This window comes from Daucus carota, chromosome 3 (genome assembly GCF_001625215.2).
Source record: "Daucus carota subsp. sativus chromosome 3, DH1 v3.0, whole genome shotgun sequence".
Classification (NCBI taxonomy): domain Eukaryota; kingdom Viridiplantae; phylum Streptophyta; class Magnoliopsida; order Apiales; family Apiaceae; genus Daucus; species Daucus carota.
Genome location: NC_030383.2, coordinates 10,786,738 through 10,802,898, shown reverse-complemented (window position 1 = coordinate 10,802,898; position 16,161 = coordinate 10,786,738). Strand labels below are relative to the sequence as shown.

Genomic DNA, 16,161 nt, shown 5'->3' with positions numbered 1-16,161 from the left:
AAATAAAAAATTAAACCCAGTATCTTCTAATACCTGTGTAGTTGAAGTTCCCCCAAAACACGGTAACTAAGTTACCGCCCTAGAGCGTGGTCACTCCAAATCCGCAGCTGCTTACTGGATCAATTACTCCGATAAATTTGGGCGCCAACTAGTGTATCGATTGCCGCCAATTCTTTCCGATGATTATCTTATATATTCTTATCTATACCAGTCTTCTTTTGAGCCATCTTCAACACAGCTGCTGAATCAAGGGTTTGAAGAATTATCGTCGATTTCTCCAGGTATTCACATGTATCTTGTTACTCAATACAAGCAATTGATCAGGGATGATATAATGATATCATTCCATTGTTCAATTATCTTTTTATTTATATACTATCACTTCTCTGTTATAGCATAGTCTTGTCTCTTTTGTTTCGATTTTCTTTGTATAGTCCAGATAACCATTAACTATCAAATTATAGTTGAGTTTTACATTTTGATTTTATTTTTTTTTTGTTATTTCTTTGTGACTGCTGTACAGATGGCCAGAATGCCATTATCTAAGAAGAAACAAATTGTTGCAGCGTGTGTTACAATATATATATAATGAGATGATTAAAAAGATTACGGAGCTTTTGATTGAAATTCTGCATAGTTTTGTTCAGTTACATCTTAAGATACCCAGGCAAATAAATTTTCTTTTTGACAACTCTATAGATGATAGACTTCAAGCAAGATTTTTGAACATTAAATCCATTATTCAAATTAGTGACCAAGTATGTATAAACAATATTAGAATGGACAGAAATTGTTTTGACAAATTGTGTGGGATGCTTAGAGATATTGGTGGGTTAAGAGGTAACCGAAATATGGATACAGCTGAGATGGTCGCGTTGTTTCTTTACACACTTGCACATAATAAAAAGAACAGAACAATTCAAGTTTTTTTTAGAAGAAGTGCGGAAACGGTATCACGTCACTTTACTTGCGTTCTGAATGTTGTCCTTAAATGCTACAACCATCTTCTTAAGAAGCCAGAACCGATCACTGAAAATTGCATGGATTCAAACTGGGGGAGTTTTAAGGTAAACAAGTGTACGAGACTTATACTTTTACAAGTATAATTACATAAGAATATATTAACTAGTGTGTAACTATTTTTGTAGAATTGTTTAGGTGCTTTAGACGGGACACATGTGAAAGTGCGTGTTCGCGAAAATGACAAAGTTAGATACCGAAATAGAAAAGGAGAAATTTCCACTAATGTCCTCGGTGTATGCTCAAAAGATTTGCAATTTATTTATATACTACCCGGTTGGGAGGGGTCGGCTCATGATAATAGAGTACTCCGAGATGCTCTTTCAAGAAAAAATCCTTTGAAGGTTCCTCAAGGTAATGATATAGGCGTTAATATATTTCAGTTAGTGGTGGGTTTGTGATGCTAACTAATACATAATTTGCTTGTTTTAGGATGCTATTATTTATGTGATGCTGGATATATGAATTGTGAAGGATTTCTTACTCCTTTTAGAAGCCAACGATATCATCTGAATGAATGGAAAAATGGTCGACAGCCTGCAACACCAGCAGAGTTTTTTAATATGAAGCATTCTCGAGCAAGAAATGTTATTGAGAGATGCTTTGGGATGTTAAAACTCAGATGGGGTATTATGAGAGATACTACTTGGTATCCAATAAAAACCAAGTGCAGAATTATTTCAGCGTGTGCCCTGCTTCATAACTTTATAAGATCGAATATGAGAATTGATCCAATAGAGGCCAGGGTTGGTGAAAATGGAGAAAACGGAGATGCACTTAATGAAGATTTTGTTCTTCATCTTGAGTCAAGTGTTGCTTGGAATAATTTTAGAAATCAACTGGCCAATGAAATGTTTAATGATTGGCAAAACTCTAGGCACCTTTAATTATTTATATTTTAGAATTCTAAGTTTGATTTTCCTTGCAATGTATCTGCTTCACTTGGCTTTGTATGCATGCATTCATCAATTTTATATAATAATACATTAAAATTGGTTACTGCCATTTTCATACAGTTTAATTATAATGTCATGTTTCTTGTTTTTGATCTATTTTTGTACTTTGACAAAGTCTGCAGGTAAAGCATTATGGGTTCAAATGCTCAAGTAAAACAGGTAGCTTTTAAAAGCAATAATACTACTGTCAATGTTAGATGGGGAAGTAAAGAGGATGCTACACTTGTAAAGTCATTGTTAAAGCTTGTGGATGATGGAGGTTGGAGGGCTGAAAATGGACAACTAAAATCTGGTGCTTATGGCAAGCTTGAAAAAATTATGGGAGAACTCCTTCCTGGTTGTGGCATGAAAGCTCGTCCCCATATTGAGTCTCGGGTTCGACTACTGAGGAAACAATTTTTTGCAATCGAAGAGATGCGTGGTCCAAATTGTAGCGGATTTGGTTGGAATGAACTAGAAAAATCTATCACATGCGAAAAGAGCATTTTTGAGGAATGGCTAAAGGTGAATTATATTCCTCCTAACTTGTTTTATATTTTATCTACTGGCAACTATTTAAGATAGCAGAATTGATATCTTTGCCATAACTATTCAAGTTGTGTTTTATAACAAGCTAGTAGACTTGTATCTTTGCTACTTTTTTATGCAGTAAATGCTGATGTTTGTATCTTTTTTTTTTTTTTTTTGCAGAGTCATCCAAATGCTAAAGGGCTAAGAAATAAATCTTTCCCATTTTATGATGAGTTAGCTCAAGTTTTTGGCAAAGATAGAGCTAACGGGGAAGGTGTCGAAAGTCCAGCTGATGCAGTGGAAGAAATTGCTAATGACGAGGAAAGTAATTTGTATCAACAAGCTGGACAACAAAAAGATAATCTTGAAGATGAGGTGAGTCCTAGAAATGTGCAGCCTACAGATACAGGTGCCCGTGGGAGTAAAAGAATCAAAACAGATTCACTGGAAATTGTTAAAGAACTCACATTTGGGCTACAGAAAATCAGCAATGTTATGGAAATTGGAAATGAAAATATCGCAAAACTAACTAGTTGCTTCCAACACGAATCAGATGGTGCTAATAAAAGGATGATGGTAAACTCTGAGCTTTTGAAGATTGAAGGGCTAAGTCCAGACCAATTTATAAAGGCAGGGAGGAAAATTGCCCTTGATCCTTTAGAGACCGACTACTTTTTTAGTCTACCTGAAGATTATCGATCAACTTATGTTCAGGCTTTGCTGCTTCCTGATTCTTAATCTTAGATTATAACAAATGTTGGCTCCTGCTCATCATTTTGGAGGACAGTGTCTTTTGTTTGGTATTTATTTAAAACTCCTAGTCAATCTCTTCTTTTCCGGAGTACCTAGACAGGGAATACAATTTCCTTTACATATCTGTTTATTCTTTTCGTGGCCTTCTGCATGGAATTTGAGTGTTTACAAACTTCTTGCAAATTGTTTGGATGATGTTACTGCAAATATTGAAGATGGGCAAATATACTCTTTATGATATAAATATACTCCTACTAGTTTATTTATGCAGTTCAGGTATAAGAAGTATAAATATTGGGTTACCTTTATTTCTCATTCTGTCTTCTTGATATCTACCTCATTCTTATAACTGTCTCGCATTCTGTTTAACTTCATTGTTCGATGCACAGAGTCTGATGCCAGAGAGATGCTATCTTATTAACTAGTTTAAGAAACTTTTGTAGTTATTTGATCCTCTGGTGTAAGGCAAATTGATCAAGCAGCTACATGTTGGTTAGTTTTTTGGCTATTAAATTAGTGATTCTAGCTTCAGGTGAACTTGAGTCAATTTTTTGTCCTATATATACATAGATCACAGTACTGTGAATTTGCGATGGACGAAGTTGATTTCTTTATATACAACTGCTTTGATCCATTAGTTCATTAATTGCAAGAAATTCCTAGGAAGTTGATAAATGAACCAAACAAGAGTAACTATGTAAGTTCTAGTTACATACTAATGAACCAAACACAGGTTTTCAACTTCCCGGAAATTAAACACAGTAAGTCAGTTCCATGGAATTCCAAGTTCCCAAAGGAACCACAGAATTAGCGAAACAAACGAGGCCTAAATAAGTGGCAGGACAAAACAATTAAGTACAGTGCACTAGTCGATCTGAATAGTGTGGGTATCAGATACATCGTGCACTATGTATCTACCGATGCGAGGGATATCGGGACACGGAGTAGCAACAGCAGCTCGTCTCCTCCTCCCTCCCTGCACGGGTACCAGTATGGCGGTCCGAGTATCAGACATAAGTATTTGAGAAGCGCCACAGACCATAGTAAAACCAATAGAAAGCATGGCGAGCGTGTAGCAAATCCAATCATCAGCACCTGGGCTGGTCATGGTGTAGATCGAAACGTATATCGTCCAGACAAGCATCAACATACCCAGCAGATGTGAAATAGATTCAGGATAAAAAACAGCCCTATTGCGATATCTTGGCACATATTGAAAAAGTCTGACGTTGACAGATTTATAGTCAAGGGCTAGTTTTAATGCATATGCCATCCCATATAAAACAGTTAGGAAAGTGAGAACATAACCCCTTATCATGCGAGCATTCATCGTTTCCCCAGGATATTTCAGGGATATGAGAGCAAACAGTGCTGAAAAAAATATTGGACCGAATTTTGCAAATTCGGTCCAAGTTACCTGCATTACAAAATTGAGCACACTTCGATGACATTTAAAAAGTGTTGTGGTAGTAACTGATTATTAAGTAATATTAATCCTATAGTAGTCATCTATGGTCTGTGCAGTAAACAGCGAGTTTATAATACGGGAGTAGAATTTACCATTTCACACTCGATGTTCTCTTCCTCGGAATCAGAATCATTCTGTGTGGATGCATGACTTCCTGACCCATGACTTCCTGACCCTCCTGACCCTCCATGACTTCCCGACCCTCCATCCGAAATATCTAAGTTAACTGCATATGATTGTAAATAAGATGCAAATCAGTTTATATAAGATGCAAATCAGTTTATAGTATAAAAGTTGGGGGAAGGAGGGGTACCTTCGAACTCGGGCATCTCTTCCTCGACATTCCGTACTGTGATGGATAAATGACTTCCTGACTCTCCATCCGAAATATCTAAGTTGAAAACCACATGATTTTAAATAAGATGCAAATCAGTTGTATAATATAAAACATTGGGGAAGGAGGGAGACCTTGGACCGGGGGCATCTCTTCATCATCCAAATCTGTAGAGAAAATATTTAGTTTAGTAAGTACACTGAATTAACCTACACATGAAGACTAATTTTTCACACCCAAACAAAACACAGCCTAAAAATCTAACACTGGACTCGGTGACTCTGCGATTGCAAGAACTCAGGAACACTCAACAGAACTAGACACAAGAACTAAAACGCAGCATCACTGCAAGACATTACGAAAACGCTAGCAATAATAACTAAAGAGACGCGGTGAATTCAGCACAAATATGCATGACTCGGACAGTGATTCGGACTCGGCAACTACGCGTACAAGCATTCTAAACCTACTCAGCAACACCCAGCAACTCATGTGCACACTCAGGTTTTGAAAATCGCATGTGGGAAGGAGGGATACCTTGGCGCGGGGGCATCTCTTGGACCGGGGGCATCTCTTCATCATCCAAATCTGTAGAGAAGATATTTGGTTTAGTAAGTACACTGAATTAACCTACACATGAAGACTAATTCTTCACACCCAAACAAAACACATCCTAAAAATCTAACACTGGACTCGGTGACTCTGCGATTGCAAGAACTCAGGAACACTCAACAGAACTAGACACAAGAACTAAAACGCAGCATCACTGCAAGACATTACGAAAACGCTAGCAATAATAACTAAAGAGACGCGGTGAATTCAGCACAAATATGCATGACTCGGACAGTGATTCGGACTCGGCAACTACGTACAAGCATTCTAAACCTACTCAGCAACACCCAGCAACTCATGTGCACACTCAGGTTTTGAAAATCGCATGTGGGAAGGAGGGATACCTTGGGGCGGGGGCATCTCTTCATCATCCAAATCTGTAGAGAAAATATTTAGTTTAGTAAGTACACTGAATTAACCTACACATGAAGACTAATTCTTCACACCCAAACAAAACACATCCTAAAAATCTAACACTGGACTCGGTGACTCTGCGATTGCAAGAACTCAGGAACACTCAACAAAACTAGACACAACAACTAAAACACAGCATCACCGCAAGACATTACAAAAACGCTAGCAACAATAATAACTACAGAGACGCGGTGAATTCAGCACAAATATGCATGACTCGGACAGTGATTCGGACTCGGCAACTACGTACAAGCATTCTAAACCTACTCAGCAACACCCAGCAACTCATGTGCACACTCAGGTTTTGAAAATCGCATGTGGGAAGGAGGGATACCTTGGCGCGGGGGCATCTCTTGGACCGGGGGCATCTCTTCATCATCCAAATCTGTAGAGAAGATATTTGGTTTAGTAAGTACACTGAATTAACCTACACATGAAGACTAATTCTTCACACCCAAACAAAACACATCCTAAAAATCTAACACTGGACTCGGTGACTCTGCGATTGCAAGAACTCAGGAACACTCAACAGAACTAGACACAAGAACTAAAACGCAGCATCACTGCAAGACATTACGAAAACGCTAGCAATAATAACTAAAGAGACGCGGTGAATTCAGCACAAATATGCATGACTCGGACAGTGATTCGGACTCGGCAACTACGTACAAGCATTCTAAACCTACTCAGCAACACCCAGCAACTCATGTGCACACTCAGGTTTTGAAAATCGCATGTGGGAAGGAGGGATACCTTGGGGCGGGGGCATCTCTTCATCATCCAAATCTGTAGAGAAAATATTTAGTTTAGTAAGTACACTGAATTAACCTACACATGAAGACTAATTCTTCACACCCAAACAAAACACATCCTAAAAATCTAACACTGGACTCGGTGACTCTGCGATTGCAAGAACTCAGGAACACTCAACAAAACTAGACACAACAACTAAAACACAGCATCACCGCAAGACATTACAAAAACGCTAGCAACAATAATAACTACAGAGACGCGGTGAATTCAGCACAAATACGACTCGGACAGTGATTCGGACTCGGCAACTACGTACAAGCATTCTAAACCTACTCAGCAACACCCAGCAACTCATGTGCACACTCGGTTTTGAAAATCGCATGTGGGAAGGAGGGATACCTTGGCGCGGGGGCATCTCTTGGACCGGGGGCATCTCTTCATCATCCAAATCTGTAGAGGAATTATTTAGTTTAGAAGACTAATTCTTCGCACCCAAATGCAAAATTCATATTTCAGTACATTAATATTAAGAGATTCATGCATCAAGTTTATTTTTCAACAACACTCAATAAAACTCAATCCAAACTCAGATCAACGCAAGACATTACAAAAACGCTAGCAAAAATAACTAAACAGACGCGGTGAATTGAACACAGATGCATGACTCGGACAGTGATTCGGACTCGGCAACTACAAGAAAATCGCAGTAAATCAAAGAACAGCTTAAACAAAAACGCACCCAAACACAGCAAACAGACTCTCAGTACTGTTATACATACCTTTGCCGAGCTGTTGCAGATAGGCAACATATGGCGCATATGGATTATACGGAACCATGGCGAGTGGCCCGTACCCTTCGTCGCGGGGAGGAGCCACCGGCGGCAGAGCTGGCAGAAATATTGGTGGCAGATTCACCATCAGCTGGAATGCAGGAAGCGCCGGCGCCGGAACATATGGCCCGTACCCTTCGTCATGTTCGCCGGAAAGAGCATCTTTTTCCATGTTAGTACGCTGGAGGAGTGAGAGAGCTGAAGTTGTAGTGGAGGGGGGAAGTATATATGCTGATTCTGTTTTACTGTACCCAGCCTAACCACCTCTGCAAATGTGCACTCATTTTATCTCCCATATGTCGTAAAATGCCAAAAATTTTGTATGGAAATTAGTAGTGGATATTAGGAATGGAATGAACCAAGAAATGAAATTGTTAGACCTCAATTAAATTATAATTTTCAATCTAATTTTATATTTTCATTGAGTCGAATCAAATATAACATAAAAATGTTATTTCTCGGAATAAATAGCTACTCTCACACTTGCGCATTTAGTCCTTGTGAGCGAAGAAATCTGAAATCTACATGAAATGAAGTGTCACTTCCAGAGTTTTGAAATAATAATTCCGAAAATTTTAAATTTTCAGGCCAACTCCAATATTAGATTTAAAATTGGATCATAAAATGATTTATATTTATAACAAATCCAACTTTTATTATAATCCCGTGATTCAAATATATATATCTGATAGCTGTAGGGATTAGCAAGATGATGACAAGCAGTTCGGGCACCTAATTCAGTAAAGCTTTCGGTTTATATGGAACGGGCTCATAGGTCTAGGGGACGGATCGGATACCGTAGTCCTGTGGGTTCGGGAAGGGACATCGTATAGTCGGATTTTTGGTCCTAGGGATTTAGGAGCCATCAATATCACAATTCATACATTATTATTATATCTATATATCTATATACATTGATTTTTAATATTTTAAAAAAGATTAAACTAATTTCATCAATAATTATAATAATAACATAAATAACTAGACAAAGATAAAACACAACAAAATAATTCTAAAAAAAAAAATGGTACGTAAAAATAAAAAAATATATTAAAATATGATATAAAAATCATCATATTATAATTTTCATGTATTCTGAAATTTTATTCTAGAATTTATAATCATTTTCATTATATTCTAATCTTAATTAATTTATTTTTAATAACATTAACAAAATCATCAAATAATAAATATTTTAATATTAAAAATGTTTGGATTAATAAATATAATAATAATTCAAAATTTGGACCTGATTCAGATTTGAATCACTTTTTAATTCATTATTGAAGTAGTTTGGGATAAAATTATCTCAAATTAAAACTCTGAGTTACTGGTCCCTCATGCCCACGTGTAATGTGATATTTTGTGTATCGCTCAAATTATAAATTCTATAGATGCTTCTGTGATAGTTATTGGCGATTTTAACTTAATTGGAGAAGTTGCTGACAAAATGGGTGGAAATCAGCATATCTCTAAAAGTATCGATGAGCTTCAGAACTTTATTTCTAATGCAAATTTAGTGGAAGTTCCCTTTAAAGGGGTCAAATATACTTGGACTAATAATCGAGATGAAGCTCATCATGTTAGGGAACGAATTGACCGAGCACTTGTAAATGCAGATTGGATGGAATTGCACCCTCAAAGTGTCCTTACTCATGGGCCAATTATCGGAAGTGATCATACTCCTTTAATTCTCAAAACTAAGTTTCAACCTCTAGTTAAAAGGAAATTCAGGTTTGAAACAATGTGGTCGCGTTCAGAACAATGTGAAAACGTTATTAGGAGCAATTGGCAATATGATGAACATGCTAAGTCTTCTGATCTTTTGTTGGCTAACTTGAAGTTATGCAGTTCTGGTTTGTCTAAATGGAGCAAAAAATGTTTTGGCAATAATAGAGTTGTTATCAAATATTTGTCTAATCAACTTCAAATTCTTCAGAATCAGCCGCCCTCAGAGATTAACAGGCACCGCCAACAAAAACTTTTAGAGCAATTAGATGAATTATGGATTCGGGAGGAGATGTTTTGGCACCAAAGGGCAAGAGTTAACTGGATAAATTTTGGAGACTCAAACTCTCAGTTTTTCCATATCACAGCTTCTCATCATAAACAGAGAAATAAAGTTGTTAAGCTGCGAAATAATGAAGGCAAGTGGATCTCATCAGAATTGGAGTTAAAAAGTCATGTCAAAGATCATTTTTCTTCTCTTTTCAAATCTGATGGTAGCAGGGATTTCTCTTATTTAATCTCTTTGATCCCTCAATCTATTTCGGAAAATATGAATGCTACATTATGCAAGGAAGTTACCGAGGCAGAAATTCAGAGAGCTGTTAAGCAACTTGGGCCTTTGAAAGCACCTGGTAAGGATGGTTTTCCTGGATTCTTTTTCGAAAGTACTGGGATATTGTCGGTGTTCAAGTCAGTTCAGCTGTTAAGGAATTTTTCATTTCGAAGATAATGCCACCATCTCTTAATACTACTCAGGTAGTTCTTATTCCTAAAGTTCCGAATCCTGAAGATTTAAGTCAGTTCAGACCTATTAGCCTTTGCAGTTTTGTTTATCGCATTATTTCAAAAATATTGGCAAATCGGTTAAAACCGATTATGAAAAACATTATCACTCCACAGCAGTCTGCTTTTATACCAGGAAGGTTAATTCAGGATTGTACAGTAGTAGCTCATGAATGCTTTCATCATATAATGCATAAAAAAAAGGGTTCTATTTCGGAGATGGCTATAAAGCTAGACTTAAATAAAGCTTTTGATCGTGTTGAATGGGATTTCTTACTTGCTGTTATGAATAAAATGGGGTTTTCTTCTACATGGCAATCTTGGATTTCGCAGTGTATCTCGACTTCTTCTCTGGAATTTTTGATTAATGATGAGGTTTATTGTACAATAGAGCCTCAAAGGAGTTTGAGGCAGGGAGGTCCCATATCTCCGTACTTGTTTCTTATTGTGGCTGATGTTTTGTCCCGCTCTATCTCAAATGCAATTAATAATGGTTTACTTTCTGGTATCAAAATGGCTCGTGAATGTCCAACGGTCTCTCATATTTTCTTTGCTGATGACTCTATGATGTTTTTACATGCTACTGAATCTGCGGCAATAAATATTCAGCTTCTTCTTCAGGAGTATTGTCTAGCCTCTGGTCAGAAGATTAATTTTTCTAAATCTTCAGTTCTGTTTAGCCCAAATACTAATTCGGAGCTTAAACATAAAGTTATTGATATTTTGGGAATTTCGGAATCCTCTGGAAAAAGTAAGTATTTGGGTCTTCCGGCTATTCTTGGTAAAAATAAATCAGAGGTGTTTGCTTATATTCTCGAAAGAGTTCTAAAAAAGATGCAAGGTTGGAAGAGTAAGCTTTTATCGCAGGCAGGAAGAGAAATCTTAATAAAAGCTGTTGTCTTGGAAATTCCCTCATATGCTATGCATTGTTTTTCTTCTTTCTCAGAGTATGATTAATAAAATTATGACTGCAGTTAGAAGGTTTTGGTGGGGAGGTGATTCAGATAAGAATTGTATCTATTGGCGAAAATGGGATCTTCTTACAAAGGAAAAATCAGAAGGTGGAATGGGGTTTAGAGATTTAAAATCTTTTAATCTTGTACTGTTGGCCAAGCAAGGCTGGAGGCTTCTTGTAAATCCTTCTTCTTTTTGGGCTCGTATTTTAAAAGGCATTTATTTTCCGCGATCTTCTTTCTTATGTGCTAAAAAGGGTCCGAAAGCTTCTTGGCTTTGGCATAGTTTGCTTCAGGGTAGAGATATTTTGTTAGCTGGTATTCGTTGGCAAGTGGGTAATGGCAGAAGTATAAACTTTTGGTGTGATCGTTGGATTCCCAATAATCAGGGCTTTTTCGTTCGAGATGCTAAGGGCCCTTTTAATGTTAATTCTTCTGTAGCTGATTTTATTTCATCAGGTAAATGGAATCTGAGTAAATTTAAAGAATGTGTCTCTGTAGTACCAAGGTCGAAAGTGTGGAGCATATGCTTTTTGAATGTGAATGGACTCGTCCAGTTTGGTTTTCATCTTCGTTAGGTCTTCTAAGATCTTCTTTGCCTTCAAGTTCTGTTAGTCAGTGGTTATCTTCTATGATATCAATGTTTGAGTCGAAGAAGGATGTGTTGTTTTTCCTTTCGACTTTTGCTTTTGTGGGATGGTCTGTTTGGGTATCCAGAAATAAGTTTGTTTACGAAAATGTTCCAGTCAGCCCTGTTTCGACTTTAAAGGCTAGTGTTCAAGCTCAGGCAGAGTTCTTATCTTTATTAGAAACATCATGTTTAGAGTCTAGAAGCTCCACAGCTGTTTCTTCATTACAGTGGATCCCTCCCCCTGTGAATAAGGTGAAGTTTAATTGTGATGGAGCTTTTAAAAATGGCTCAGCAGCTATCGGAGTTATTGGGAGAGACCATGTGGGGCAGCTTGTTGATGGTCTGGGTTGTTCTGTTAAAGGTGTCTCCGCACTTCAAGTGGAATTAATAGCAATTCGAGAAGCATGTCAAACTATCAAGAGTCAACAATTATCTTCCGCAATTATAGAATCTGATTGCAAATTTGCTGTTGACTTCTTATCTTCGAGCCTGGATCCTCCTTGGAGTTGCGCTGTTTTAGTTGAAGACATCAAAGTTATAGCTTCTCAGTTTTCTATCGTCTTCTCTTCTGTGCCTCGTCTTTATAATGCTCATGCCCATTGGGTTGCAAAACAAGCTTTTCATGGTCTGCTCCCTCTTGATTGGGTTTCTAGCCCTCCAACTGATTTACTCTCTTTATTGAGCAGTGATTTGTCTCGTGTTTCTTGAACTGGTAGCCAGCTCTTCTGTCCTGTCCAAAAAAAAAAGACATTTAAAATAAATACGAGAGTTTGTTATTTTACCGTTAGTGTTTATGAGTATTTCTTCAAATCAACATAACCTGCTATTTAAATTATACACTTTTTTACGATATACTTGTCTGCCTAGAACAACATATTGTCCCACGTAAATAACTACATTTTTCTCCCTGAAAATAGAATTTGCATATTGTTCCATGTAAATAACTTTTTTTATCATGCCAGGGATGGCAACGGGTCGGATCGGTCGGATATGCAAAATATCTAAATCCAAATTTATTGTTAAAATCAAATCCAAATCTAATTGGGTTTCATAAATCAAATCCAAACGGGTTTCCCGATCGGGTATATCCAAAACCTAAATCCCAAAATATAAGTACTATTTGTAAAAAAAAAATTATGATTTTTTCGTCCTTGAATTTCATTTTATTTAAAATTAAACTACACTAATAATAAAATATTACACATTAATAAAATATCGAATCGTATCTAATAATTTCTAAACACAAATCTTCACTTTTATTTTGAAAGTAAAGAACTAATTTCATTAAAACGAAGCATCAAACAAACAAGCCTCCACCAAGTGATGAGAGAGAGATGTAAAAACTTACAGCAATTAATAACACATCTCTCCATTCGGTTCGGTTATTTTCAGTCGGTTTTTATCGTTTTTCACCGGTTTTGATTTGGTTTTGGTTTTTCGCTCAGCCCTATAAATAAATACATCTCTCCATCCTGCAGCATGTTATCGTACACACTTAGTGAAGCTGCTGAGCCTGTAGACCGCGAGAAGACCAGGGCATGATGAGAAACATACCAAACTAATACAAATTTTTATAAATTTAAAAAAATATGTTATTTGTATTCTAAGCTGATCATTTGGGTTTTTTCATTAGTTTTTATTGCAGTTTTTTTTTTTTTTTTTAATTCTGGTTTGTTGAAAACTCACCCTCTTGATTATGGAGTATTATCTAGACTCTAGAGTAGCTTAGCTGTAATTTAGTGATAGTAATAACAAGCATGCTCTTCAGTTTTCTATGTGTTTCCTTTTTGCTGCAAGTTAAAAGGGTGGTTGATATTTGAGCTTGACTTTTTGAAGCTCCTTTCGGATGACACTGTTACCAGATTTTCTGATCAAAGATAAGTATAATTAGGGGTTCTGTTCATGAATCTTTTTTCTGAGTATAGCTCCTGACAGTTGAAAACCCACCAAACTGGAAGTTTAATGGCTTTTTACTGCACTAGCTAGTAGCTATAGGCTGTCACACTTGTTTGCTACCGTTCTTATTTTGATTAGTCTGTTGGCGTGTTTGGCTGGACTTTAAATCTGGGGTGAACTGGAAACACTGGTGTAAAAGCTTAATGTTGTGTCCAAAGCCTTGTAAGAACCATAGATTAATGTTACGTTGTTCTAGTGGTTTGGTTCAAATGCGCTTGTAGTGTGATTATATGACTGGACTCTTTGCTCATGCCTATTGAATCATATCTATACTCTTGTTGGTTTCTTTGGATAACATAAATAAAATAATAATTTTAAACTCCTCCTAAATTTTTATATATATTATTTGATTTTTTATACGTAATTTTAGATATTTTGATCACGTATTTAAAATAATATTTCTATTTTCTAAATAAAATTTTACTTATAATTTATTATTTAATTGATTGTTAATGATTCAAATTTATAAATTAGTATTATTTTTCAAAATAAAAATTAACTTAGTCTGGAGTAAAATTTATTATTATAAAATTTTAGTCACAAATATATAATTTTAAGAAAAATAATATTACAACATATCTTATAAACTTTCATGTGAACATCAAGTCCTATCCGGTGATTGAGTAAATTAGCAGGAAGAAGGGGGACTAGGAAACCTGGTTTTCCAACTTCTGCTTATAAACCTCTGCTGCTTATTTGTCCAAACGCATTTCAGAATATGGAAATCACTTTTCAGACAGGAAAAGCGCTTCTTCTTTGTACCCAAACACCCACCAAGCATTCGGAGTACTCTTTATAAGAATAACTTTTTAAACTAAACTATATTCTTTTAAAACTAAACTAAACTACTACTACTTTATTTCATCTATATTATACATACTATACCATAATAAGAGCAACTCCAAGAAGCTCCTCTATGAGCTCCTAAAGTCAAAATTTGAGGAGAATGTAACAAAATTCTACTCCAACAAGCTCCTAAAGCTTCTTCAAATATTTAAGAGTCCCTTCATCCTCTTCATACTTAAGACTCTCTCTCCTCTCCCTACTTCATTTTTTATTAATATGCATCACCTACTTTACTTTTAACCTTGCATCTCCTTTTCTTTCTTAAAAAATTGCAAGTACAATTAATAATAAAAAACAACTTAAGAGGGATGAATAAAGATATTGTTGGAGATGATGAGTGATTCTTGTATCTTAAGTTGTTAAGAGGCAATTAATTATATTATTTTTAGCAAATATTTTAGGAGCTTGTTGGAGTTGCTCTAAATCAACAAAAATATAATTTGTAATCCAAAATTTTAGTTATATTTTTTAGTTCGGTATTATCTGGTTAAAACTACAAGTCTACAACATGTGAAGGTCTATTAGTCTTACATTACATTGTTAAATTATTTTAAATACTAAAAAAACTCATGACAATACATTTTCATATAGTAATTTATAAAAAATTATAATGATGTTAAAATAAAATTATAAATATCCAGTTTTGAATCTTACAAGAACCATCATAAAACTCTTTTAAATAATTTTCGTGAGAAAATATAATCAGTTGATTAATATAATTTAATTAAAATTTAATTCATTAATATTAAAATGCTAATAAAATGGTGTTCAAATTTAAAATATAAATTACGAACTTATATACCCGCTCGTAATTTCCACGGTTACAGGCTTGTGTATTAAAAAACGCCATCACAAAATGTAGGGGTGTACGCGGTTCAGATCGGATCGGTTTTAAAGTCAAAGTCGAAACAAACCGCAAATAGCGGTTTTAGAAAATCTACAACCACAACCGCATTTGCGGTTGCGATTAACCACATAATTTTTAACCGCGGTTTAACGATTTATGCGGATCGGTTTGCGGTTCAACCACCTATTATAAATATATATAATAATTTAAGAAAAATAAATGTGAACTATTACAAAATATTACATACCTTAAATCCAAAACATTATTTTTACCCAAAAATAAAATAAATGAGTCATAATAGATAATACATGATTTAGAATTTTGTAACTAGGAGAAGATGAGAATTAATCCATGCACATCCACGGAGCAGTCACATAAGCACTTGAATCATGAATCTCAACAATCCAAATCTTTTATCTACATGCAGATGAACAAATTCTGTAAATACATGCGCATTCATTTACAAATCTTATAATATCATAAAATTAATATTATATAAATATATTTGTGTATAATTTATTAATTTATATAGTATAATAATATATTTTTAAAAAATATAAATTACTATAGATATATATTTGCGGTTTGCGGTTGCGGTTTTACGATTTTTAAATATTTAAAACTGTATCGGGACCATAAATAAGCGATTATTTAAAATATCATTCGCAACCAACCCACATGTTACGGATATCCGCACAATATGGTTCGGATGCGATCGGTGCGAGCGGTTAATGCGGTTGAGCGGATCGTTTGTACCCTCGTGCTGT

The 16,161-nt window shown here is 35.6% G+C and overlaps 3 protein-coding genes across 5 annotated transcripts; 2 read left to right on the top strand and 1 right to left on the bottom strand.

The window, feature by feature from the left end:
• Window positions 1-3,453, top strand: LOC135151219 (uncharacterized protein At2g29880-like). Of its 3 annotated transcripts, XR_010289825.1 has the most exons (4): window positions 1-281; window positions 935-1,067; window positions 1,149-1,374; window positions 1,453-1,961. XR_010289825.1 is itself a non-coding variant. In XM_064089016.1 (3 exons), exons 2-3 carry the CDS (start codon window positions 2,109-2,111, stop codon window positions 3,222-3,224), a joined length of 930 nt encoding a protein of 309 aa, XP_063945086.1. In that variant the 5' UTR covers window positions 1-281; window positions 2,099-2,108; the 3' UTR covers window positions 3,225-3,453. The 3 variants fall into 3 exon arrangements, 2 of the variants coding, with proteins under 2 accessions (XP_063945086.1, XP_063945085.1); XM_064089016.1 differs by lacking the exons at window positions 935-1,067; window positions 1,149-1,374; window positions 1,453-1,961 and adding exons at window positions 2,099-2,480; window positions 2,667-3,453; XM_064089015.1 differs by lacking the exons at window positions 935-1,067; window positions 1,149-1,374; window positions 1,453-1,961 and adding exons at window positions 2,092-2,480; window positions 2,667-3,453.
• Window positions 3,454-3,984: 531 nt separating this feature from the next.
• Window positions 3,985-6,836, bottom strand: LOC108212215 (uncharacterized). Its single transcript, XM_064089782.1, has 8 exons — window positions 6,821-6,836; window positions 6,402-6,452; window positions 5,998-6,030; window positions 5,579-5,629; window positions 5,176-5,208; window positions 5,021-5,098; window positions 4,800-4,933; window positions 3,985-4,656 (listed from the first exon to the last, which is right to left on the bottom strand). The coding sequence occupies exons 1-8, from the start codon at window positions 6,834-6,836 to the stop codon at window positions 4,105-4,107; spliced, it is 948 nt and encodes a 315-aa protein (XP_063945852.1). The 3' UTR covers window positions 3,985-4,104.
• Window positions 6,837-11,125: 4,289 nt separating this feature from the next.
• On the top strand, window positions 11,126-12,453 carry LOC108212213 (uncharacterized). The gene is made up of 2 exons (XM_017383939.1): window positions 11,126-11,573; window positions 11,672-12,453. The coding sequence occupies exons 1-2, from the start codon at window positions 11,126-11,128 to the stop codon at window positions 12,451-12,453; spliced, it is 1,230 nt and encodes a 409-aa protein (XP_017239428.1).
• The last annotated feature ends 3,708 nt before the right edge of the window (window positions 12,454-16,161 follow it).

What these genes read in the sequence shown, in the direction of transcription:
- LOC108212213 (XM_017383939.1), top strand. Translation starts at nt 11,126, where the DNA reads ATGACTGCAGTTAGAAGGTTTTGGTGGGGAGGTGATTCAGATAAGAAT. An exon ending in AGCTGATTTTATTTCATCAG is followed by an intron (nt 11,574 to 11,671) that starts GTAAATGGAATC and finishes GGACTCGTCCAG; the next exon opens with TTTGGTTTTCATCTTCGTTA.
- LOC108212215 (XM_064089782.1), bottom strand. An exon ending in AGAGATGCCCCCGCGCCAAG is followed by an intron (nt 6,031 to 6,401) that starts GTATCCCTCCTT and finishes TTTTCTCTACAG; the next exon opens with ATTTGGATGATGAAGAGATG. An exon ending in AGAGATGCCCCCGCCCCAAG is followed by an intron (nt 5,630 to 5,997) that starts GTATCCCTCCTT and finishes TCTTCTCTACAG; the next exon opens with ATTTGGATGATGAAGAGATG.
- LOC135151219 (XM_064089016.1), top strand. Translation starts at nt 2,109, where the DNA reads ATGGGTTCAAATGCTCAAGTAAAACAGGTAGCTTTTAAAAGCAATAAT. An exon ending in TTTTTGAGGAATGGCTAAAG is followed by an intron (nt 2,481 to 2,666) that starts GTGAATTATATT and finishes TTTTTTTTGCAG; the next exon opens with AGTCATCCAAATGCTAAAGG.